A 26,433-nucleotide genomic window follows, 5' to 3' on the forward strand; every position below is an offset into this window, starting at 1 on the left:
ATTTTGCCTTAACACAAAAGGGAAAAGTTTCTATTTGGTTTGGAAACAGTTTTAAATGGAATTTAATGTTTACACCCAGAAACGGCCTGAAGAAGCAAGATAAGGACTAGGTGCAATAGAAACTTTTCATCCATTTTGAAATGTTTTTCTTATCTATATTGACGACATCAGCTGGCCAATTTTTTATTGAAACTATACCTATGTTCACTCACTCGCAATGCTCTCGAGGACAACGCACGGTGGTGCAATGACAGAGCAGTACTGATCCATGGTTTCAAGTGCGTTCAAGTTTTTTCATCTCAATTTTTAATTGTTCAATATATTCCATTTGTCTTAATCTAATCTGATTACTAATAAAACAATACTCAAGTGACAGAATTGCAAATAGGAAAAAACGAGGTATAATTTGGTCTTTACTTGATGGTCTCTGAATATATGTATATACACACTGATATTCACACATAAATACTCTGAATTCAGCGGCCCTTCATTCGAACCTGACACATGCATCTGAGGGTCCATAAAGCCTTGTAGTTAAAATACCCTCGGAAAAAAATGTAAATCCCGTTTGTGGTCGATTGAATTTTGAAAGAGTGATTAGCATTTTCAGTTTTCCATGACAGACTTTTTGAGTGATCGGCCTCAATAAGATTTCATAATGCTCTGTTTCTGATTTTTTGGTTGCTTTGTGTATACATCCTGTTCAAACTACACTTCTAAATTGTTTAAACTACATCAACAATTTATGATCATCAAGTCTTCTTCATATTAAATTAGTTTTGCTTTCATTTAGATATAAGCTGGTTGTATTATATAGACCACGGTGGTCGAGTGGTTAACTCATCTGACTCGTTTTTGCTATGCTAATGCTAGCGGTTCAGGGTTTGAATCCTAGCAGAGCACATGAAATTTTAATTGAAATGAATATTGTAAAGTGGTTTGACCCCTTGTCCGCACACCCAACACGTAGGTTAGATGTTAAGTCCTCCTATATAACAGTAATTTGGAAAAGTATTTGAAATAAATTAAAGAGAACATTAAGCAAAATTGCATCTAATTTTATTTATATTACATTATTCAATTAGTTAAGTCTTTGACTTGTGATTTATATATACAATTAAAAAAATTACTTATAAATATAATTTATTTTTATTTATAATGTACTTCCTAAAAATGTAGCTCTAATCATAACAAATGCATATATTATTTCATAGTATAATTCATAATTTTATTTTATTTTTAAATTTTAATATATATATCTTTTTTTTTTCAAGAGAAAGGAATGTTTTCCACAATTAAACATGTAAAATAACAAAATTAAACAGCCTAAGTTACAAAATGATAATGACAAATTACTTACAAATGAGCTACAGCTGACTTACAAAATGAGATATACGAACTAATTAATAGAATGAATAGATAATTTTGTGATGACTAAAGAAAAACTCTTGGAAAACAAAAAAACTTTTTTTTTTGAAGAGCGTATCAATCTCCTCCAAGAGAAAATTGTAATAATTTTTTTTGATAATTAAATTCAAACTTGTTTTAAATTTCTTTGTCCATCTTAAAAAAAGTCTAGAAAAGAGTGAGCAAAATTTTTGTTTATTTTTTCCTAAAAAATATTTTTTACTATTTGATCACTCAAAAATGTGAGTGAGGTATAATACAATTTCTCTTATTATAACATTTATTTTTTAAAAATTTTATTCTACAAAAAAAGTGATCCTTTCCCTTTCTAAATATGGCAAAATTTTACAGATTCTACAAAAAAATTGATTTTTGATTATTTTTAGAACTAAATTGTCAATTTATTAAAAGTTATGTTAAAAAAAAGCTTTAAAGTGATATTTTCAAAGTTCATGGTGACTAACGTTTTGGCTTTATAAATATATTTTTGTTTATGATCTTACTGTAAAACAGTCAATTTTTTTTAAGTCACATTTTTCTTATTTACAAGGAAGGAAAGGACAATAGAAGAAGGGCTCTTCGGAGGGCTTTGGTTGAAATTATTTTGTGAAACATGCAGCAATACGCTTGAAAGTGGAGGATTTTTTTTTTCCAGCATCCGAAAGAGCATTATCACAGTTACCCGTTTTATTTATATACACACATTTGCAGTTATTTCAGAAATACACACCATAGGAATACAGAGAAAATGCCCCAAGTATGGTGTTTTGCAGATGACAAAATATAACAACTTGGTAATTCCTCTTTGAAAAGTTTTGAAATCTCAGAATATTTTTTATTTCTTTTTTATTTAAAAATTCCCCTTGAATTTTATTGAATCTTGAAACGGTATCAAGTATTCTTTAAAAACAAAAATGGTATTCCAGAATCATTCTTAATCTAAGTAATTGCAACTTGACTAGCTCAGATGGTTTTTAGGAAATAATATATTCGTTGCAAGTAAAAAAAAAAAAAATGCTAAGTGTGAATTGTTCTAAACTTTCAACAAAACCATTGCATTGTCAGTAATTTAATAAAGAAATAATAAAGAATCTTAATAATAAAGAAAATTTAACCACTTGTTTTGCATTTGAATTCTACTTTGGAAAAAAGAGTGATCTGAAGAATCCGGAAAAATGAGCTTTGAAAATATTCTGAGATTTCGAGTCGTCTTGTTCCGTTAGAGTTGAGCGAGAAGAGGGCGATGAGGGTGAAATGCTGTCGCTTTCCATCACCCTCAGTTCCCCTAATCAGACAAGATCGACCGGTTCGAGTGAGTCGGCCAGTGCCTCGCCGCCATTGCTTGTAAAGCCTTGCTGAACAATTTCAATCGAATCGAAGAAACGAGAGGTTGCACCATCCACAGCACCTTCGGTCTCGGTGTCTTTCCTGTCGTCATTAGGCTCTAAGGAGTCGCTATGGGCCTCGGCACAACTTTCTAGCGAGTCAGCCTCTACTGCCTGAAACACATTTTGTAACCATTTACTATATATCTGATATTTTAGAAGAATAAGATCAGGTAAAATGCTTGATGAAAAAAAATAATTACTGTTAAATTGGCGTCTGGGGTAGTGGCAACCTCTTGTCTTGGTTGCTATGGAGACGGTGAAGAAATTTTCAGCCAGTTACCAATAGCTGCAAATCTGTTATAAAGGACTTTTCCCTCATTTTGGTTGTTAGGAGGCGGTGAAAGGTTAGTGTCTTGAGCAACCTGAATCTTCCTTGGCTTCAGTACTGGAGAGGTTTTTTGATTGCCGTTCAGGTTTGCAGAAGCTGCACGAGCTTTATTTAAAGAATTAGGTGGAGCCGACGGTGATGATTTAGCCTTGAGTGGAATCCTAGAAGGTTTCTGCTTTCTTCTAGACGGTGTACCATGAGCAGATTCTGTACTCGAGTTGTCCTCTGCGGTCGTGTGGTCAGACAATTCCACAGACGTAGAGCTGCGGTTGGTAGTCGAATTATCTATGGCCATGCAAGGTGCCTGCTTCTCTAAAATTCTCACTCTAGCCCTCGTGCCCTCAAGTTCTATGCTCTTTTCCTCCAACTATAAAACAACAATTATGTTAATAATATCAAATAAATCTTAAACAATAAATTTCATTATGAACTTACTTGAAACCTTAAATCTTCATTTTCTTCTTTAAACTTTTCTAATTGCTGTGTTAGAGCTGTTTTTACCTTAGCAAGTTTTTCTAGTTTTCTGTGAACAATCTACAAAGATAAAGAATGTTGTAATATGCTACTTTAGAAGTTCTTTAAAATTACTGAAATTAAGAGAAGTGATGTTGCGCCTTGAAGTTTCAGAGTATAACGTTTTTAAAAATAGGGATTTGTACACAGTCAAATCAACCCTGGATTTTTTTTCTTTTTTTTAGATAAAAAACCCATTTGTTAGTATGTTGGGTTGGAATCTCGGGATATATACATTCCCTGACTCAGTACATAAAGAAATAAAAAACTAAACAGAACTTGTGGCAGAGATTACCGGGAGGCTGGTAAACTTCCTTATGAACATAGAAGGAGAAACACTCTCCCTACTGAGCAAAAACCACTTCCCAGGAGCAGAAATAATCCAAGAAGGACTCTTTGAGCACTCAAACCAAAAATACCTACAAATGAAGAGTGGGAGGAGCTGGCAATCATAGTACAACCAAAAACCATAAGCTGGGCTTTTGACAAGTTTCGCCTATATAATGAGCCGTGAGTGGATGGAATCTACCCATTGCTATTACAAAAAGGACAAGAAATCATCATGATCCTCCCTCAAAGAGAGAAAATTCGTTGTTGCTCAAACATTAGTGCTGTTTTGCAAATTATTGAAAAATTCTATTTTTTTATTTTTCGGCGATTGTCATGGCAAGATCACCTGCTGGCAGTGGCACTCCGAGAAACCGAGGTAAAGGGTATCCTGATCCCGTTTTCCTTCACCGTCCTGACCCTTGACTTTCCCCCTTTGAATAATTGTGGAGCTTTGAGGAGTCGGCTGGAAGATTAGTTTTCTTTATTTTATTTTCTTTTTATTTTCAATTTTTAAACATTTGATTTTCTAAACAATACAGTTCGCTTGCTCGTTCACATTGGCAGAAAGAACAAACCACTCAGTGAGCGACAATTTGTATAACAACCAGGGAGCCCACACACTTGGATGTCCTGTGTGACGACATAACCAAGTCCATAGAAAAAGCAGTGACGCTCTTCATAGATATAGAGGGAACTTTCAACAATGCAATCACAGCCTGTTGGTATTTATATAAAGCAATTACCAACAGGGCAGTCTCGGAAAAGGACTACCAATGGATGGAAGAGAGCCTAAAGAACAGGATAACTGTATCTATCTTGGGCAGTGCAACCACTCGGGTTAAGACAAGGGGGGGTTCTCTCACCTCTACTGTTGACAACACTGGTTGATGAACTACAAATATTGGAACAAAAAAGATTCTACTGTCTAGGCTAAGCAGACGACCTTGCTCTATTGCTAAAAGGCCGTCATGCAGACATCATGGTGGACTGTGTACAACGAGCTCTCAACCTGGTAAAAAGATGGTGTAAATGGGAGGAGCTATCTATTAACACCCCTCCCCCGCAAAACCATAATGATTCCATTCACAAGGAAGAGGACGATTGGAAACTTAAAAATTCCAATCCCCAACACATCACCGATTCCATTCTCCAAGGAAACCAAATATCTGGGGATATCTGCTCAAATGAAGTTCACATATAATTAAAACTAATCAGTGAGCCAAAATGACCTGGGGTAGTGCAGAAGGCTTTGCACCAAAACTGGGGATAAACCCCAAAAATTATCTTTTTTGTTTTTTGAGTGGTGTCATTTTTTCAATGGCAGCCTCAACTTGCCGAGAGTTTGATGTCTTAACCACTCGGCTACTGCGGTCTCCAAAATGACCCTATAGTTGTAAACCTATGTCTTAAAACAAATGTTGACATATGGGCTAATATGTGATGGATTTTTCAAAGCGAAGCTTGTATCAGTGTCACTGGAAGTATGAGTTCAATGCCAACTGCAGCATAAAGGTGATAAACCTTCCACTGCTCCATATTTTAATTCAAGCAGAAGCCACAGCAGCAGCTCAGCTAACATAAACGGACAACCATCTGCAAGGATAGGTCAATAAACAATAGAAACTAAGGGAGGCATGTCAATTGATGCCACTACTCAAAAATAAAACTTTACATCAAGTACCAAGTACTCATACCAGAACGGGAAGATTGGGCTAAAGGAGACCTCTAAAGGCAAATTCTTCCTGATGCAATGACAGTTCAAAAACTGATAAGGGCATGGTAGCTGGAATCTTCAGGATGAATCTGAACACCCAACTGACTTTAAAATTAGGTAAATATGCTAGTTTTTCAGTCTGAGTAGCAATAAGCATTGCGCCAGAAAAATAAAAAGGAGGAACACCTTCCCGGAAGATATCCTGATTCACAATTAAGCTGGCCAGTGAGTTATAAAAATAGAGGAGCCCAATATATCTATTTAGGCCGAGGTGCAGAAGACCCTGTGGCTGCTGAGGTACTACAGCGATGAGTCTTTGTGTCAATGTTTTAACTACTAAAATACAAGTATTAATTAATTTAGCTTTTATTAACTTTTATTTTAATTTATGCATAACTCAAAACAAAATGGGGTGTTTGGAATTATTAATTAAATGTTGGAAATAATGGCCTTCATTATAACTCGCATGTCGAAGAACGAGCTACATAATGGTACAAAGAGAAAAATAGACCTATTGAAGTGTTATTACATGGCTGAATTTTTGTTATTCACCTTACAATAGGGTATTGCTCAATTTTTTAGCGTAACATCAAGCAACACCGTACTTACAGTACAATGTACACGTAAAGCAATTACCTGGTTTTGATGTGTGGTAGTGATCAAGTGCCTTTGAAGTTCTAGTACATTTTTTTCTTTGAGAATGGCTGCAGTGACCTCCCTGTCAGGGATGACTCCTGCCGGGCAAGGGATAATATCACCTGGCGACGAGGACAGGACGCCGTCCAGTCTTCCCAGGTTTCTATGAGGGGGTGTTGAGGGGTAATTTGTTGTAGTAACTCCGGTTGCAGTAGAGCCTAAAGCCTCCTCCAGTCTTTTCTTTTGATCTAAGAGATCAGCTACTCTCCTGGACATGCTCTGATACTCCTCTGCCCTTGCAGCATTTTCTGCTTCCATTTCTGTTATTCTTTCAAGAAGCAATTCTTTCTCCTATAAAAATAATAACGATAAGAAAATGTTTTTTATAGTTTAAAACTATTCATCACTTTACCTGTATCAGCCTTTGGACTTCTTCTTTGTCGCTAGGAGACTCAAGATCTGATAGACTTCTTGACCGGTTATGGTTCGTAGGTGAACAGGTACCTTTCATGGATTCGACTTCCATGCGCAGCTTCGTACCCTTGGACTGGATGAGTTCCAGAAGGCACCAGAGTTCGTCGACTTCTTCTTCCTCCATAGTTTTCTTGGAACCAGAAGACTCTGCGGTGCAGAAGCCTGAGTCTTGCACGGCGATTACGGAACAGCCTTTAGACCTAGAGTTTGACCTAGACCTCGGCGGTTCTTCTTTCAATTTCCTTCTGACCCTAACTCCCGGCTCCCAACGGCCGCCTACACTGCCTCCAGCGCTTCCTCCGTTGCTGCTATTTCCCACCCCTCCATGAGATCTCAACTTGCCTTTCAACTGGGGAAAAGTCTCAATAACAACATCTCGGAACTCAAGAAGAGCGCCCACTTCATTTTGCAGTTCCTAAATAGAAAAAAAAAAAAATTAAACTTAGCACCTAAATAATGAATGATTTTTTTAAAACTTACATGTAGGGCTAAAATGGATTTATTTATATCCTGACCAAGATGCTGGAAATGAGGGGATGTTCCTCCTCCATCATCCCCCACACCATTGCCCCTTATATCCATCACATCTCCGCTTTGAGGATCCGTCTAAAATCAAAAAGGTTTCCTATTAGTAAAATAAAATTTCATAAAAACTTATTTATTATTAAAAGCTATTTATTATTTGACTTGATATCTTTGTTCTTGCTAGAATAATGCTAAATAAACTTTTGTACAAGAAATATTTGCAGGAAAATGCGAGTGAATATAAATAAAGAATAATTCAAGAATAATTTGGGAAATTTTATGATTAAGGCTGGCTTTGTCATATTTTTAATGCCCATAGATAACCAGGGTCTTTCCACAGGAAGCCGGACAAAAACGTCTCCCCCATCCTTTCCCATGGTGTACCAAGAAATAGAACAAAAGAGCTAATTGAAAATTAAAATTCATGGAAAGTACGGCCTTGAACCCGGAACCAAACGGCCGGCGGAGGCTTTATAGTGGATCATACAACGTGAAAAATAACGGGGTTACGAGACTTGCTTGGATAAGTGTGCCAATGGGCCAGGGAAGAAGGACTTACGACCGACGGCGAAGCCCGTAGGTACTTAAGTAAAAGTTGAAGAAATTTGATTTGATCTTGAGATCATATTAGTTTATGATTTTTTTTAAATTTATTGTATTCTGATTGCATTGTTCAAGTTATTTTTGTAAAAAAAAAAATATATTTTCCATTGTCTAATATTTCAAATGTGTCATAAAAATTGCGAAACATTGTGGCGAGGTCAACCATCGGCGGTAATATAGAAATTATGAAAAAAGGGGATAGTTTATGTTTCTTGCCGGCCGGATGACGGAAGCATGTTTGGAGAATTTACCAGGGTGGCGGACAGAGAATATACGACTCAGAGTTCATGATTTTTTTTTTAATTTTGGGCCAAGTTCGGGCTTAATGTCTTCATCAGGCAAAACATTCCAGAAGGAACAAAATAGGAATAACAATTTCTAGACATTTTGTTCCTTCTAGAATGTTTCGCCTGACGAAGGCAGTAAGCCCCAAACATCGCCAAAAATAAAAAAAAGTCATGAACTACTGAGTGTTCTTTATCTGGCAAAACTTCAAAAGCAAGTTCCTGACAAAAGTGAATAGGTTAACGAAAAAAACGCACAGGCCAAATATTGAACTCGGTTTAATGGCCAAACGCAAAAACCAGTCAGATTAGGCAGACCAAGAATCCTGATTTACATTTTAATAGAATAATTAATTTTTTTTTCGGAGTTTCGGACTTATTGCCTTCATCAGGCAAACCATTCTATAAGGAACAAAATGGCGATGTTTCAGATTTATTTTCTTCATCAGGCAAAACATTCTAGAAGGAACAAAATATAAATAACAATTTCTAAATATTTTGTTCCTTCTGGAATGTTTTGACTGATGAAGGACTACAGTAAGTCCGAATCACCCCAAAAATTAAAAAAAAAGTAATGGACTGCTCGTTGTTCATACTCTGCCTGCCACCATGGCAAAAGAGGATAGGTTGACGAAAAAACGCACAGGCCAAATACTGAACTCGGCGTAATGGCCAAACGCAAAAATCAGCAAGAATAGGCAGACCAGGATGATCCGATAAGAACCAAAAGTAGGACGACCCATCGACTATGAGCCTAACTCTTACATCATCACACCATTAATGATTGTTGAATTTGTAAGGATGGCGGACAGAGAAGGAACAACTCAGCAGTTCATGATTTTTTTTATTTTTGGGGCGTTTCGGACTTATTGCCTTCATCAGCCAAACATTCTAGAGAATACAAAATGGCAATGTTTCGGATTTATTGCCTTCTTCTGGCAAAACATTCTAGAAGGAACAAAATGTTTAGAAATTGTTCTTTCTAGAATTTTTTGCCTGAAGAAGGAATACAATAAGTTCGAAACGTCGACAAAAATTAAAAAAGTAATGAAACCCTCAGTTGTTCACACTATGCCTGCCACCATGGCAAAAGGGGATAGGTTGACGAAAAAACACACAGGCCAAATACTGAACTCGGGCCAAACGCAAAAACCAGTAAGAACAGTCATACCAGGATGATCCGACAGGAAATCCTGATTTACATTTCTTCTACATTCTACATAATTAATTATTTATGCGTTGATCGATTTTTTAAGGTTATCCCTGCCTCTGATGTGAATCATTTGAAACTTAGCTGGTATTTTTTGCGATTATTTATTTTCTTTAATGAAGTAAAGATTTCTGTAAAGTAGAGGTTTGGACGTGAAGTCATAAGCCAAAATGACTTCATTCCAAGGGTACACTTCTCACTATCACACTTGCTAAACGTTCAAACTTGGCCCACTGTTTCATTTTAATTATTTTTAATTTCATTTTAATTATTTAAATAAAAAAAACGATCTTTTCACAGCCCAGGAGACGGATAGGAATTAAATTTCCCGAATGAAACAGGACGCAGATTTAATCCTATTCGCCACAGATCGGCGGACTTCCGTTTCTCCCAGGGTCCGGCCTTCAAAAAGACATGGGAGCTTCCGGGGCTAGACGTCATACCCTTGGCCAAAATATTCGCACTGTGCAACTCTGTTTAATTATATTTAAATCATAATTTGGATTGGAAAAAATATAAAATAGTATAATCTTTCCTATGATTCTTATTATAAAATATTTTAAACAAATTTATTTTTTTATATTTTCCTCTGTAAAGTTTTTTTAAAATATTATTAATAGGGTGAGTCATAAAAAATGACCGTTTTTCTTGCTAATTTAAAAATAATTTTATTTTGTCACTTTTTTTGATATTCAAAGTTATACCATTGTGTTCTATGGTTTGTTGCCATCTCGAAGCCAGGTGTTGGATTCCTTCACAATACCACTCTTTGGGTTTTGAACCCAAGAATTCTGCAACTCTATTTTGAACCTCATCCAGAGAATCAAAAGTTTTCCCATTGAAGATAATGTGTCATGGACCGGAACAGATGGTAGACGGAAGGTGCTAAGTCTGGACTGTAAGCAGGGTGACCGTTCAATTCTGTAATTTTTTTGCTTCGTGTAACGAGAAGTGGTCGGGGGTTATCTTGTGGAGTAGTATAAAACGTTCACTTCTGGGACCACCTCCCCCCTCTCCTCCACCTTCTTAGGAGATACTGGGACCACCTCCCCCACTCCTCCATAGTAAGGTGGAATAGTGGGGGGAGGTGGCCCCAGCATTTCCAAATAAGGTGGAGGAGTGGGGGGAGGTGGCCCCAGCATTTCCAAAGAAGGTGGAGGAGTGGGGGGAGGTGGTCCAGAAGTGACCATTTTATACTACTTTGTTAAAAAAAAAACCCGATATCTATTTACTAATCCTGGGTAAAGCTGGGTCAAAACATCATTCATTTTTTGAAACTGCTCACAAAAAAAGTTTTGTATCAATGGTTCGACATTTTAGAATGAACTACTAATTAATTATGCCTTCGTAATTCCAAAATACAGAGAGCATTGGCTATTTGTCAAATTGCCCTTTTTTAGTGACTGGAAGAGCAGGCTGATTTCAGTCTAGCCATTGTTTCTCGGTCTTGGTTTCTCCAATATACTTTTTATCTACACTATTCTTTTGATGAACCAAAGGTTATTTGGGTTTTTTCAAAAGACGATGACAAATTTCTACTCGGCGGCTTACTCAATGATCAAATCATGAGGTACTTAATGAGCGATACACCTTCCTCGAGTTATGCAGTCCATGATTTATGTAGATTGGGGAACTCCAAGCGCTTTTACCAATGAGTGCTTGAGTACTTCTTTTCATTGGGTCTGCCTCAACAGTCCCGCAGTGCTTCCTCATCGAATGATGATTATCGACCAGAAGCCCTTCAAACTTCTGGAACCATCTACGCACCGTCCGTTCAGAGAGAGCATCCTCTTCAAATTGGGTTGTTTCGACGGCGTTTCTAGTAATAGCGTAATATGATCACAATTTAACATTTTACCATCGTGTTCTTTAACCAAATTCTAAGACAAAATTGAATGCAAGAATAAATTTTTACACATTTATTTAGTACAGTCTACGGATTAAAGTGGTATAAAATCTAATTGGTTTGGAAACCAAATAAATCCGATAGGGGATTACAATTTCATCATCTTAAAAAAAATGAAATCGGTCGTTTTTTTTATGACACCGTATTAAAATAAGTAAACCAATACTAAAATTCACGAACAAGGCCGGTATGGTGTAACAGAGCAGCTCTGTGTACTTATCCACTCAACAGGCCTGAAGTATTTTTAAGGTTTAAACCCCAATTAGCACACTAACAACAGCCCGGCAATCTGTTGAAAAATCCTACAGCCGTTTCCACTTTCATTTTGTCAAGGGCTCTCTGGAGCCATAATACGCTTTATTCTTTGTCGTTCGTCCAATATTGTCTGAATTGTTTGGAAGTAGGACCTTTCCCATGGTTAACATTGCAACACGGGCTCAGGACCTTGCCCAACTGGTTCGTTGAAAGAAAACAATTAATCACAGAAATATTTTTCTTTCTTTTCTTGTAATCATTTCGGCCTGTTAACTTCAAATTTCATATGTGCGTTTTCCTTAAAATAACTGTAATTTTTCTTTTCTACTGTTATTCACTTTGTAATCCTGGTTTTCTTTCGTCTCATTGGGTTTATTGAATTTTTAATAAAAAAATTCTACAAGAAGATAATAGAGAAATAGAAAAGAGAACGGAAAAGAAGTTCATAAAAAGTTATGCTAAAACTTAAAAACTGTAGGTACAAGGAGGTTATTACGCTCTTGTAGGCTGTTATGTCGATAGATTCTCAGGCGGTAAGTCAGGTAATGAGAAAAAATATAAAAGAGATGGTTCAGAGACAAAATTAAGCTCATGATTTTGTAACCGGGGGAAGAAAACGTTGCGTAAGATGACCGTTGGCCAGCGGAAAGCTCTTCAGCCGGGCCGACCGTTTCAGCATAATTACATACCGTCTATCAAGAAGGGCTCGAATTAACAAGAAAACAAGAGGGAGGAAGATTATCTTTAAAAAAAAGTTACACAATAAGTTAATTGATAATTTGCAACACAGTAAGCGCAAGGTTCGATTCGAAAACTGCAGCAATTGAAAAGTTGTGTAAGTGTGTCGTGATCAATAGGGCTTAATGTTAACAACGAGGATTGAAAAAGTTTACCGTGTTATGTCAAACGGAAACCTATTTAGCCCTCTAGATCGCGTGATTAAATCCGTAAATTTGTATTCGGATCAATTGAATAAAGCATATTGGGATTTGACGAAAAGCAGACGTACTTCGAGACGTGAAGACGTCGCTTCCACTCAGAACAGGAAGTCGTGAGCAGTTTCGATATGCGGCCAATTGCGCAACGTTTTCATTTCTGTCTCAACCGTTTCTTCAATTTTCTTATAATATCCTTCTGTCATTATTGCCCAACGGGTATCATCACTTTCTAAGCAAGGCGATGATCAAAAGTCATCGACTTTAGTATCTGATATTCAGAAAGTCAAAATTAAGCAACACGCCGGCATATTTAAGAAATTGGTTTGAATTAATGCATCAAAACAGTGAATGGATATATTTAAAACAAAATTTATCCTTACGACACATTCAGAATTCTTAAAATAAAATATCAATTTGGCACTATTAGAAAGGTTTAAAGCCCTTCGGCTTTCAATTGTTTCTTTTTTCATCTTGAACGGGTTTATATTAAAATCGAACTAGCACGAGATAAACTACAGAACGTAGGAGGAAAAACATAGTAAAAAAACTCCGCTGGGCAATCTATAAAAATAGGGAGCAAGGAAGTGGTGAGTGAGGGAACGCGAAAGAAAGGGGTAAGTGAGTGAGAAAAATAGAAAGAAAACGTGAATGACAGGGAAAGAGAGAGGAGAGAGAAGGGGGTAATCGAGTGAATGAATAAATTCACATTTGCATTTTCATGCTTGAGTGATGAGTGATTGTGATAGGAGGAGCGAGAAGAGAATTAAGGAATAAGTGAGTGAGCAAGTGATTGCGTGGATGATGAGAGTTTGAGAGAGAGAGAGGAGAGAGAGGAGAGAGGAGAGAGGAGAGAGGAGAGAGGAGAGAGAGAGAGAGAGAGAGAGAGAGAGAGAGAGAGAGAGAGAGAGTGATAGAATGAGTGAGAGATAGAGAGAGAGGGGGGGTAAGTGAAATGGAGAAGGGGGAATGAATGAATACAGGAGTGAGCGAGCAGTGAATGAGTGAGTTTAAAAGAGAAAGAAAGTGAGTGAATAAATGAATGAGTGTGTTCTGTTTTAATAATGTTATACATTTATTTATTTATTTTTGTTAAACTATTTTCAAGGTATGCCAATACTTACAAATGTGGTGAAATTTTTATTATTATTATTTAATTTTTTTAGACAAACTACTTTGCTTGTTTTGTTTTGTGTGTTCTTCATTATTTTATAATTAACTTTAGTTAGAAAATCAATTAAGACTACTCTCATAAAATAAAGTGAAAAGCCTCCAGGTTAGATCTAGGTTTCATTAATTTTGATCCGGCCCATCGATTCTGATCGACGATTAAAAAAAATGAACTAAACAAACATTTAAAGCTGATTTGATCACAGACCAAATAATTGTTAATAAACTTTCTTGAAAGCCAATTGATTCATAGGCAAAGTTTTAAAATGTTTTGCCTTGCGACATCCAACGTTTGTGTTTTTCGTCTGTTACTTTTTCCTTCTGAGCCCAGGGTAAAGACGTAACCGGAAGAGCAGAATTTCGGGTCAACTTAGTTAAAACGAAAAAAAGAAAGAAGCTATTTTCGGAAAAAATTCGATCCTTGACTTTCACCCCTTTCATAACACCTCATAACCGAATCAGAGGTCGGGACTCGCTGAGATGTTCGCAAAATGAAAGGGCCATCAACCCTCGTGGACAATTTAACTAAGTGCGCACTAAAATGAAAATCGACTAAGTTTTATAACGTTCCTTCCCCGACCTCTTTTTCAACGGTGGAAAGAAACAAATGAGATAAAAAATGCGCTCGATAAAAAAGTAGAACTGTAAAGATAAATCATAGACCGGATTGGCAGAGCTCTCACCTAATAGGACTATTATCTATAGATGGTCCTCGGAGGAACTTAATAGCAGGAGAGGTATCATCCGATTAAGATTAGGCCATGCGAGGGAAACTTATATTTTGGGCTGGTGGGTGTTCAGCATAGAGAAAGGTTGCACGATATGTTCATTCATTGGTGTCCTTCGCCTTGCCAACCGATGAGAATTATGGTTGAGCAGGACAGCGAGTATTTGGGACCCCTGTGTGTATCCCCAGGAGGCAACATGGTTGTTTTATTGAATGTAGTACTGATAATTGTTCAATTCGTAAGGAGCTGTCAAGAATGAGGTTTTTTTCATTTTTTTGCCGACGTATCGACCTTTATTCGGATCATCTTCAGGGCATAAAGTGTGGTGCTATTCTTGTGTGTCATATTGGTTTTGTGTGAAAGTGTTGTGAGTGTCGTGACAAAACCAATATTACACAAGAATAGCATCACATTTTATGCCCTGAAGATGACCCGAATAAAGGTCGAAACGTCGGCAAAAAAATGAAAAAGTTGTTTTTCTAAACTACCTCATTCTTGACGGCTCGGGTCACTACGAAACACACTATTGATAGTTTTCTGTCCACTAGTGAATATTGAGAATAACGTATTTATTGGCGTGAACGTGCAGTGTAAGTGGCGATGGCGTAATATTGATATTGAATCATCGACATTCAATTAGGTTTGTTATAATAGTAAAGAGTGATGAGGAATATCGAGTACTCCACCACCCTGAGTGAATGGCATGTAATAGGAAAGAATGTACATGTGAACGGGTTTGGGATCTAGAAACTAATTACTTTAGGGGATGAAATTGACCCATGGATATTCCATGGAACCCAACCTCGCATGGATAGACCGAGATATGACCCCAGACCTCTAAGATGGGTGAGATTCTCGAGACCTGACGGTAATTTATTGTAAATTACAAAAGCTGGAATCGCCCATGCTACTTAACTATACCTGCTTATGTGTTTGTACATTCATGTGCAGATTTGAGCATAAAATCATATAGCGAGACATTTTTTAATACTGCATGTACCTCAGCACATACACTCCATCATTTTCAAACTGGCAAAATATAAACTTTAAACTTACAATATAACAAAAGTCATAAAAAAAAACAGTTGTTGGATATTCTACGCAGGAAAAGAAAAGTTTTTTATTCGTGTTTAACTGTAAGTCAGAAATAAGGCGTAAATAATAAAGAAGTGGAGAAATCAGACTTGTTAAGGAGATAAGCGTGGAGTGATAAAGTTTATGACCCAATCCTTGATTATCAGTACAATTGAAGTGACTTGACTTTCCCTTGACTTAAGAACGTATTAAACTGTTACAATCCGATTCACTTTCGATTTTTCAATGAGCATGCTTTTAGTTTTCATTGAACAAAAATCCACGTCTGTTCAATCTTTTCGTTGGACCCGTTTAAATTCACATTTTCAACCGGCGGTAGCAACCTTCGGCAGCAATTTGGCTCGCAATTACTTCGCTTTTTGTTGGATCTGGTTCCTCGGGACCGGCCGAAGCCGTAATCTAGTTCAATGGAGTAAAGTCGGTGATTTTCATTTTCCATAGGCCGGATGCCACTGCCTAAAGGTGGACAAATAACCGGAACTGGTCGGCATTAAACGGTTCCGCATCATGAGTTCTCATCCTCCCTTCCTCTGATGCACTTGCCGGATCGATGTTGATACAAAACATAAACTCATATAACTCCTATTCAAAATGACGAAAATAAAAGTCGAATCTCTCTAATAAATGCAATCTGTCAGACGCATAAATGCGACTCTCCAAAATTTTGACTGTATTTTTTAGACCCATAAAAATATTTTTCTGAAAATCAAATAAGAAACGTCAAAGGACCAAGTTAAATAAGATTACACCACGAGGTCATTCTCATTGTTACTAAACGGTTCGTAATTGGACAAGAACAAAAAGATAAGAATAGAAACTAAGATTTTCCAAGACAAAACTTTTACAAAGACAGACTATCCCTACACCAACTTTGAAGTTGATGCTTGATTTGAGCTTACATGTATGATTTAATTGATTATATCAATAATGTATTTCATATACGTTGATAATAATTTGATGTTTTTACACAAAATATTCATGGAGTTAACTTATAAAAAGGTTTGATTTTTAACAATGTTTCAGTGAAAAATACGTCCTCATGTTAATCCAAACACACACACACAAAAAAAAATAAATTTGGTGAACTAGGTTCCTAGCTCGTTCAAAATATTTGCTGCGTCACCAGTAAATATTTGGGCCTTGCGTTGTCAAACTTTTCATTGCCAGTTATTAATTATCTATTAAACTGATTACACGGCTATTGATCAATACAGTCAAAAATTAATCGATTATTGACTATTTTTATGGATAGCATGCCTAGACGTTGACTAAGTCATTTTATTGTCTACCTTAACTTTTTTTTATTGAATGGCAATTAGTGATTTTTATTGGCAGATTGCTTCTATAAATCATTTAATTTTACTCTCCTTCTCGAAAGTTTCTTTCTGATAGAATGATCAATGATAAGGACATTATTTTAATACGAAAAAGAATTCTGGTGGAAAAGTTAGCACAGCACCAACAATTTTTACCAAGTCGCTAATAAATTTCACTAAATATTTTTGTTTTTATTTGGTAAATACCTGCCAAACTGTTTTTTTTTCTTAAATAATCATTCTTGGAAAGAAAATTGAGTGAGATGCGAGGAGATTAAAAAATAAATAAATGAACACTTGTTTCCTATAAAATGTTTCACTAAATATTTTCGGCTTTTATTCCATAAATTTAAATAATTAATTATTCTTGTTGTGTATTGTGTTTTTAAAGGGAATTTAGTGAGTTGGCCCAGCCCAACTGCCATTGTCCCTGCCTCGTCACCAATAAAAAAATGTCGCCTTAACATTGTCATTTTGGAACACAAATTTGTTCTATTTCTAATTGCTTTAAAGACTGATCTTTAAGTCCATAAATTTCTGAGAAGCTGTATTAATTTGTTAAATATTTTGTTAAAATAAATTGACATGCGAAGGGAGAATATGAGGATTAGGTAGTGCTTCCTCGCCAACCGACTACCTTTACAGCATCACCAGTAAAATTTTCTGGGGTCTGCGTTGTCAAACGTAAATTTAATCAATTATTGACTTTTTTCAGTGTCGGCATGTAATGATAAACAAGACCTTAAATTAATACGGAAAACAAAAAACAAAAAAATCTGGTGGATAAGTTAGCACCTCCCAGCCCAACTGCAGCCATCTTTGCCGAGTCGCCAATAAATCCCGTTAATTATTTTCGGTTTTTATGAAACAAATTCCTGCCCAATTATTTTTTTTCTTAAACAATTATCCTTCTAAAGAAAACTTAGTGAGATACTTAACGCCTTAACATCGTCACTTTGGAACACAAATTTGTTCTATTTCTAATAGTTTTAAAGACTGATCTTTCAGTCCATAAATTTCTGAGAAGGTGAATTAATTTCTTAAATATTTTGTTAAAATAAATTTACATGCGAAGCGAGAATATGAGGATTAGGCAGAGCTTCCTAGCCAACCAACTACCTTTGCAGCGTCACCAGTAAAAATTTCTGGGGCCTTGCGTTGTCAGACGTAAAACTGCCAGTTATTAATTATCTTTGAAACTGATTACAAAGTTATTGATCAAAATCAGCGTATTAATCAATTACTGACTGATTAATTATTAAAAGCTTTATTAATTTCTTAAATATTAAAAAAAAAACTTGGCTTCCCCGCCAACCATCTTTGCCGTGTCACTAATAAAATATGTGATTTTGTGTAGTAGCGTGGAAAAGCTATAATTCACATACCAAATATTTTTTGGCTTATGATTGGCCTAAGCATCCAGTATTTAATTTCTACAGTATATTTTTGTTAAAATAACATAAAGCTTTTATCAATGGGGATTTGTAGAAAAGACTTAAAAATTTATCGCGTTTTTCGTCACAATTTGTAAGCTTTTAAGAGTGATCAGAAAATCGATATTGCCGCGAAAGAAAATAAATCCATTCCAATTCAGTAATGTTTTTTCTTGGCACTAGATGATCGAATTGGGAACGGTATTTAACGTAATTGACGGTTTTATTTCGTCAGACAGAAGCACACAGTAATTTCTTCCAATCTTACCAAATGCGTTGCATGATCTTTCTCGTAGCACGCTCTTGAAAGTGGTTAATGATGGTTAATTTTTCTTTACCCATCATCGCCACCGAACTGTATTGTTTACTATTAACGGTAATCCCCCCCCCAGGTCATTAATCTTTAAGGAAATAGTTATCGACACTTCGAAATAGACTCACAAACAGAAATATGGTCTTCTAAATTTTCTCTAATCAGCGAGCAATTTTTACAAACTAATACTACTAATGAGAAGAGAAAGTAACATAAAAACAAACTGGTCGATCTCAAATCTTTTTTTATGTAAAAATTATTACTGATTTATCAAGTTTTCAATGCTTCATAGGATTATTTGATGGATTTTCTTAACTGGACATGTTGAATAAAGTTTTTAGCAATTCAAGCAGTTCTAATATGAAGGCGTATTCATAACTGACATAACTAAGTCCACCGAGAAGTATTTACAAGTTCTTACTTCAGTACCCCCCCCCCCCCAATTTTATCAAAAGTACTTGTCGCATTGGCGTGATGCGACTCGAAAGTGGAATACAACAGGAAGTCGATCAACTTTACACGGATATTAAACAAGCTATAAGACTTTTATAAATTTCAGGGCAAATTAACAACCTATGACATAAGTAAGAGATGTTTCCTGAAAAAGTAGAAAATCCACGGATAACAAGCCGTCGAGCCGAGTCGTTTTTCCACTTTTATATAAACAAATAAATTGCGAATAATATAGAGAAAAACTTCTGAAGCCTAGGTGTGAGCAGCGGACCTTGAATAGCACGGTTTTCTACCGCTTTCACTGTGAGCGACCGTCGGCATTTTGAAAAGTACAAGAAAGTACGGGAGCCCGTAGTTCTCTTTTAACATTAATTTTTTTTAAAGACCTAATTCCGTTTACTGACTTACTAAAGGGCCATTATATCACTCTGAGGCCTTTCTACTTTCGTTTATTAGCGGGCGTCTTCCTCATCCTATTGTCACGTCTAGCGATAAGACCACTCTCACAACCTAGAACACTATGAGTTTATAATTTATTCTGACCGGTTAGATTAACATTAAAATTGTCGTTTTTGCCTTTGTTCCACGTAAAACCGGTTTGCGCCACTATCTTTTGTAAGACACTTTCCAAGTGTACAAGCGAAAGACTGGTTCATAATTTATATATAAATATAAACATTTTTTCAAATTTAAATAGTGAGAGACAGAAAAAGCTAGAAGGGAAGGAAGGCGAGATAAGAGAGCGCGCGCGAGGGAGAGAAGGGGGCGTGAGTGAATAAATAATGGAGAGTTAATGCTTGCGTGATGAGTGATTGCGGTAGGAGTAGAAAGAAGTGAATGAATGAATAAGTGAGTGGAAAGGGGTAAGAAAACGTGAATGAGCGAGTGAGTGAGAGAGAGAAGAGAGAGAGAAGAGAGAGAGAGAGAGAGAGAGAGAGAGAGAGAGAGAGAGAAGAGGGAAGTGAATGAATGAATACAGGAGCAAGTGAATGCGTGGATGTTGAATGAGACAGGAGAGAGAGAGAGAGAGAGAGAGAGAGAGAGAGAGAGAGAGAGAGAGAGAGAGAGAGAGAGAGAGAGAGAGAGAGAGAGAGAGAGAGAGAGAGAGAGAGAGAGAGAGAGAGAGAGAGAGAGAGAGAGAAAGAGAGAGTGAGAGAAAAGGGGGAAGTGAATGAATGAACACAGGAATAATCTAATGCTTGAGTGATGGGGAAAATTCATTAATTAATGAATAAGTGAGTGAGCAAGAAGAAGAGAAGAATAAGAGAGAGAAAGAAAGAGAAAAGGAGGAAGTGAATGAATGAATGAACACAGGAATAATCTAATGCTTGAGTGATGGGGAAAATTCATTAATTAATGAATAAGTCAGTGAGCAAGAAGAAGAGAAGAATAAGAGAGAAAGAGAGAGAAAGAAAGAAAGAAAGAAAGAAAGAGAAAAAAAGAGAGAGAGAGAGAGAGAGAGAGAGAAGAGGGAGGATCAGGTATACAGGTTTAGTAACAAAACAAAAAGTACAACAGTAAAGAAAATTAAGATTAAAATGGGCTAGATGTTTTTAAAATTCGACTCCACTGTTTTGTACCCCAATCCTCACTGAAATCTGAAAGCACTAGGAAAATTAACCATTATCAGTCGTCGAATGGTCAAAAGTGGATTCCTGTACAATAATAAATTTCGGTAGCCATTCTTGGGGAAAGCCAAAGATCCAGGTATCCTTTCATAATGAACTTCTAGACGGAAATAGACGTTCAATTCGTTTAAACGCTATTTCGAAGTCGGCCAAGTGAATGTACGACTGTAAATGAGTTTTACATTATGGAAAAAGGCATACAAATCTTTTTCCAGCTTCGTGCTTTATAGGCAACCAAGCCAAAATAGTTTCATGATACTTTGCCATATTTGTAAGCATAATAATAAACTGAAGGAAAGTTTTCATGGCCCAAAAGATAATAAAAGATAGTATGTATGGATTTTTCGATAAAGAAAGTTTTTAAGATTGAAACTACATTTTACTATGGGGAAATTATCGACAGTAAAAACGGCCTATTTTTATTAGCTAGAGGTAGTCTTTGCCACCAAATTTCAGCAGAGTTGTCGAACATTCTTTCGAACTTTACACCACAAACTTTTGTTTGAAACGAGTGGAAGACTACGTTGAACGAGTTTATAGATGAAAGGCTGAAAAGTTTTAGTTAAGGATGGCATAATTGAGTTACAAAGTTCTCGGAAAGACGGCGGGAAGTTGAGTATAAAAAGTACAATCACGGATTAATCGAATCACTCCTCCGGACAATAGTTCTGACACGACTAGCCGGAAAAACATGGTATGACATCATCAAGATACGATATCACTTGCATGTTCCAGTTTCTCGAGCTCGTTCCGAAGGTCTTCAGATTATCCGTCTCACTCCCCTGCAGGTCAGAACCCCCGGAGGATCGAGGATCACGAGCAATTTAAAAAGTTAGAAGGGTCACGCGATTCATCCGAGCCTGTTCTGATCGATTTGGCACTGAAACGATACCAAGTCACCGCCTTACACAGACCTTGGAGAAGAAACGATCAGGCCGCCACATCCGCAATGCGCCCGTGTTATACAGAGAAAAAGAGAAGACAGCCTAAGGTCAATCATCATGGGAAAGGGGTAATTTCAATACGCAGTTTTGAGGACTAGAGAAAAACCAAACCGCCCACTTCTTCATTATGTGATCACTTCTTGTGTGCTTATGCAAAGTCAATTTCTTTTATTTGCCTTCACCCAATTACCCAACATTATTCGCCTTCCCGTGTATTAGAAACGTATTATTACCTATGAAACGAAATGAACCATAAAAACTGGATAATTTAAACAAAGAATCACCTTAAAGTAGGCATAATCAAAATATTCCAGGAGGTATAAACCATGTTGGGAGTAATTCGACAAAAATTTATAAACAAACAGTTAATGTTTTTTTTAAGATTCACAAGCCTGTCTTATCGGACTTGTTTAATGTACAAACACAAAGAACGATTGTTATAAATTGTAATATTTTGAAAAGTTTTGACTCGAAACGGATTTATCAATATAAAAATACCTAGCTGAACTTTATTTTAACTTAATTCAACTTGGAAAATATTTCCATGTAGTTTGATCTTCTAGGATAATCCTATCCTTGTCTGGCCATTTTCGCCCGTTTTTTCTTCCGGAATTTAAACATATTTTCTTATTTTGAAAACTATACAAATTTCACAAACTTATCCAAAGAGTGAGAGAAAAAAGTAGAGAGAGAAAAAAAAGAGAAAGAGAGAAGGAGAGAGAGCCAGGCAAACAGGTACACAAAGAATGAGAGAAAAGAGTGAGTCAGGGGGAAGGGGAAGAGAAGGAGACATAGGAAGAAAAGGATAGAGAAGACGAGAACAAACACAAAGAACGATTGTTAAAAATTGTTACATTTTGAAAAGCTGTCATCACATAAGCTCAATTTTATTTTAACTTAATTCAACTTGGAAAATAATTACATTCAGCTTTATCTTATAGGAAAATCCTTGTCTGGCCATTTTCGCCCGTTTTGTCTGCCGGTGTTTCACAATATTTTGAAAAATATATAAATGTTACAAATATATACAAAAAGTGAGAGGAGAAAGAGAGAGAAGTAGGAAGGGAGAAGGAGATAGTACTGGGGGAAAAGGGAAATAAATAAATAAATAAAGAAAGAAAGAAAGAAAGAGAGAGAGAGAGAGAGAGAGAGAGAGAGCAATAAAGAAAGGAAGAATGAATGAAAGAGAGAAGGCGGTGAGAGATTGATACGATTGAGGGAGAAGGGCGGAAAGAGAAGAGAGAGAAGAAGAACAACAAAATTTACTTAGAATAAGATTTTTGAAGAATAAAAATAAAATTTTCGCCGGTTTTGCTGCCGGTGTTTCACCATATTTTCTTATTTTGAAAACTGTACAAATTTTACAAATATATACCAAGAGTGAGAGGAGAAAGAGAGAGATGTAGGGAGGGAGAGAGCATAATAAAGAAAGGGAGAGAGAGCATAATAAAGAAAGGGAGAGAGAAGACTCGAGAGAGATTGACAGAAAGAGAAAGAAGAATAACAGAAGAAACATAAGAAAATGAACTTAGAATAAGATGAGGGTAGTATGAATGGGGCTCACAGGGGTTTCTAAAATTTTGTACATTTTTTATATACAACGGACACTTCTGATATAATAACGCATAGATCAACCACCGGAGAAGCCGAAAAGCCAAAACAGTACCGAGTGCCAAACCAGCAAGGATAGGCAGACAAGAATCACCATCAACCAACAGGTTCGCAGAATTTCATAATTAAATTATAGCTGAGAATGATTTATAATTTTCGTCATTGTGCCAGTCTCTTTGGAATATGTCTAGGACGAAATAAAGGTGATCGAGTTTCTAAACTGTTCTGCCGAAGGTGAATCAAGCCGTACAGATTTTTTTAAATGTACTTGTCGGACCAAGTTATTTGAACCAAGAATGTGAAATGTTTTCCTTTTTCTATATCGACATTTAATCAACTTAGTCAAGACATTGCGCAAATTGAAAAGGAAAAGAAAAACTTACGATTTCAGGCCGATTCGCCAAATAATCGGGACATATTAAAATATTTCAAATGGTGAACGTGCCGAGTTGCGAAATTGTAGGAAATCTCCAAGTGGGATAATCGGCGATATTTTGTACCTTCTAATTTTCTCGAAGGCACGTGAACTCGTTCGCGATCAAAGGAAATTAACATAGGGCCTTGAAACGACGAGACAAGACGGACCGATGAACATTTGGAAAAACACGATCTCGAGATGGCGAGTATACAAAACAAAACAGTATATACCTAAGATTTTACTTTTTTTTATTACGATCCGTCATTGCCTAAAGTTTTCGATATTATTTATGAGAAACTCAAAAGGGAAAAAAGCTTTATCGGTCGTCTGTATGAAAAATGAAAATGGAGGAGATTACGATATTTCAGGACTATTTGATTAAGATAACACAAATAAAACAAATTCCTTCGTAAGATTCCAAACACATAAGATTCCAAACACATAATTCACAATTACTCAACATCCCCCTGGATTAATTACAAATCAATAAAGTAAAGTGGGATTAATATGAAAACTAACTATGAAATTGTCCTACCCTTTCTCACGCTTAATCTTATCTGGCATATTTTTCGGGTAAAACAATAATAGTATAAAAATATTTAGTGGTCTGATTGATCAAATTATTTCTTTCAACTAAAATTATTCTTTATATGTAAGGTTTTGGTTGAAATGAAAAAGTTAGTGCCACGAGCGGGATTCGAACCTACGACTTCGGCACAGAGAGACGGAGAGACAAAGACCCTCGGATACAACACCCAACTGTTTTTCAAAAAAATTCAAAAGTCTTGAAATTTTTCTTTAACTTCCAAAAGGAATGTTTGTTCTTTTAGCCATCAGCATAATTATTTATCGTCCAATAATATATGTAGTGTGTTTTTTAAAAATTCCCATACGAAATAAATTCTGGATTCGGGTGTCTGGCATTTGGTAAAGGGTTAGGAGAAAAAACCGAGCCTAAACAAAAAAAAAAAAAACATCAAAAATTAACAAAAGGAAGAGTAGTTGTGAAACAAAGTCATGTGGTGAAAAATATAGACAAGCGTTCATGGAGACGATTTTTAAAGTTTCGCAACATCCTCGGGAGGATGTGTCGAAAGTTGTATAAAACACTTTACAACAAAGCTAAACGCCTCCGCTCTCGCAGAACGTTTTAAATTTTTTTTTAAAAAGTTCAATCCGTCATTATGAAAAAGAAGTTTTCTTTCCTCAACATTCGGACTAAATTTGCGTGAAAGTCGTGAATATTGCCTGAAATAAAGTTTTCGCTTGAAAGTGTTTGATGATAGAATGATAGCTTGAAATTTAAGTGGTAAAGAAAGGTAGAAATTGAACAATTTTTTTATTTTATTTTGAGGTTGCTATATGAAAGTTAAAAAATTATTATTGACCCAATTTTCCAGCCATGTTGAATTAAAAAAACAAAAAACAAAGATGGAGTAAAAGGAACCACAGAAAAATTTCCAAACCACAAATAAGTCTATAATATAAACTTTCTCTCGTGTATTTGTTTAAAAAAATCACGAATATTTCTGGCGGGCCTATTTCAATATTTTAATACAGACGAGGTACAGATATCGTGCCGAGTTGTTTACAACGGATCGGTCCTGGTCGAGATGATTTGTATAGATGATGATTCACGCGATCTCCTATGTGTTAAAAGTAGGGAGGATCGTGTCCAGTCACATGGGTCACGTTTATGCCGAACACGCTAACCAACCGACTCCTGAGGACACCAAGGTCGGAGAGAGAGAGAAAGAGAGAGAGATGAAGAAAAGGAGAGAGAATAAGAGAATGAGAAACAAAGAAAAAGAGAGATAGGGGAGAAAGGGAAAGGTATTTTGTCCAATAATTTTGCTCTTGTTGGATGTAGACAGAGGGGGAGAGAGAGAGGGGGAGAGAGAGGGAAAGAGAGAGGGAGGGAGGGAGAGAGAGGGAGAGAGAGAGAGAGAGAGAGAGAGAGAGAGAGAGAGAGAAAGAGAAGGAGAAGGAGAAAGAAAGGGAGAGAGAGAGAGAGAAGGGGGAAGTGAATGAATGAATTCAGGAGTAATCTATTGCTTGAGTGATTATGATAGTGCGAAGGGGAAAATTCATTAATTAATGAGTAATTGAATGCGTGGATGATAAGTGAGAGTGAGAGAGAGAAAATTAGGTAGGCAGACAGACAGACAGGTTTAGAAACAAAACAAAAAATCCAACATTAAAGAAAACTATTATTAATATGAGGTAGATTTTGAGAGAGAGAGGAGAGAGGAGAGAGAGGATGAGGAGAGAGAGAGAGAGAGAGAGAGAGAGAGAGAGAGAGAGAGAGAGAGAGAGAGAGAGAGAGAGAGAGAGAGAGAGAGAGAAGAGAAAGGGAATGAGGTATTTTGTCCAATAATTTTGCTCTTGTTGGATGTAGACAGAGGGGGTGAGAGAGAGAGAGAAAGAACAGGAGAGAGAATAAGAGAATGAGAAACAAAGGAACAAACAAAGAAAGAGAGAGAATAAGAGAAGAGAAAGGGAATGAGGTATTTTGTCCAATAATTTTGCTCTTGTTGGATGTAGACAGAGGGGGAGAGAGAGAGAGAGAGAGAGAGAGAGAAAGAACAGGAGAGAGAATAAGAGAAGGAGAAACAAATAAAGAAAAGAAGAGAGAGAGAGAGAGAGAGAGAGAGAGAGAGAAGAGAAAGGGAATGAGGTATTTTGTCCAATAATTTTGCCCTTGTTGGATGTAGACAGAGGGGGAGAGAGNTTTTTCGCACTTTAATCGGTAGGCATTGTTGGCAAAGCCTTGTAAACATGTGGAGCATTTGGAAGACATGTTGCCGCAATGACTG

At 36.4% G+C, this 26,433-nt stretch overlaps 1 protein-coding gene across 2 annotated transcripts in view; it reads right to left on the reverse strand.

Moving 5' to 3' along the window:
• Positions 1-2,431: 2,431 nt before the first annotated feature.
• LOC106665486 overlaps positions 2,432-26,433 on the reverse strand; it is an 86,531-nt gene continuing 62,529 nt past the window's right edge. For both annotated transcript variants that reach the window (XM_014391929.2, XM_014391930.2), the window contains exons 2-7: positions 7,271-7,396; positions 6,729-7,205; positions 6,317-6,667; positions 3,559-3,657; positions 2,996-3,490; positions 2,432-2,906 (exon numbers count right to left, since the gene is read on the reverse strand). In XM_014391929.2, coding sequence (XP_014247415.1) covers positions 3,041-3,490; positions 3,559-3,657; positions 6,317-6,667; positions 6,729-7,205; positions 7,271-7,396 — 1,503 coding nt within the window. In that variant the 3' untranslated portion in view covers positions 2,432-2,906; positions 2,996-3,040. The remainder of the gene's footprint in view (positions 2,907-2,995; positions 3,491-3,558; positions 3,658-6,316; positions 6,668-6,728; positions 7,206-7,270; positions 7,397-26,433) is intronic.

Source organism: Cimex lectularius, unplaced genomic scaffold (assembly GCF_000648675.2).
Source record: "Cimex lectularius strain Harlan isolate CLEC.00 unplaced genomic scaffold, Clec_2.1 scaffold102, whole genome shotgun sequence".
Classification (NCBI taxonomy): domain Eukaryota; kingdom Metazoa; phylum Arthropoda; class Insecta; order Hemiptera; family Cimicidae; genus Cimex; species Cimex lectularius.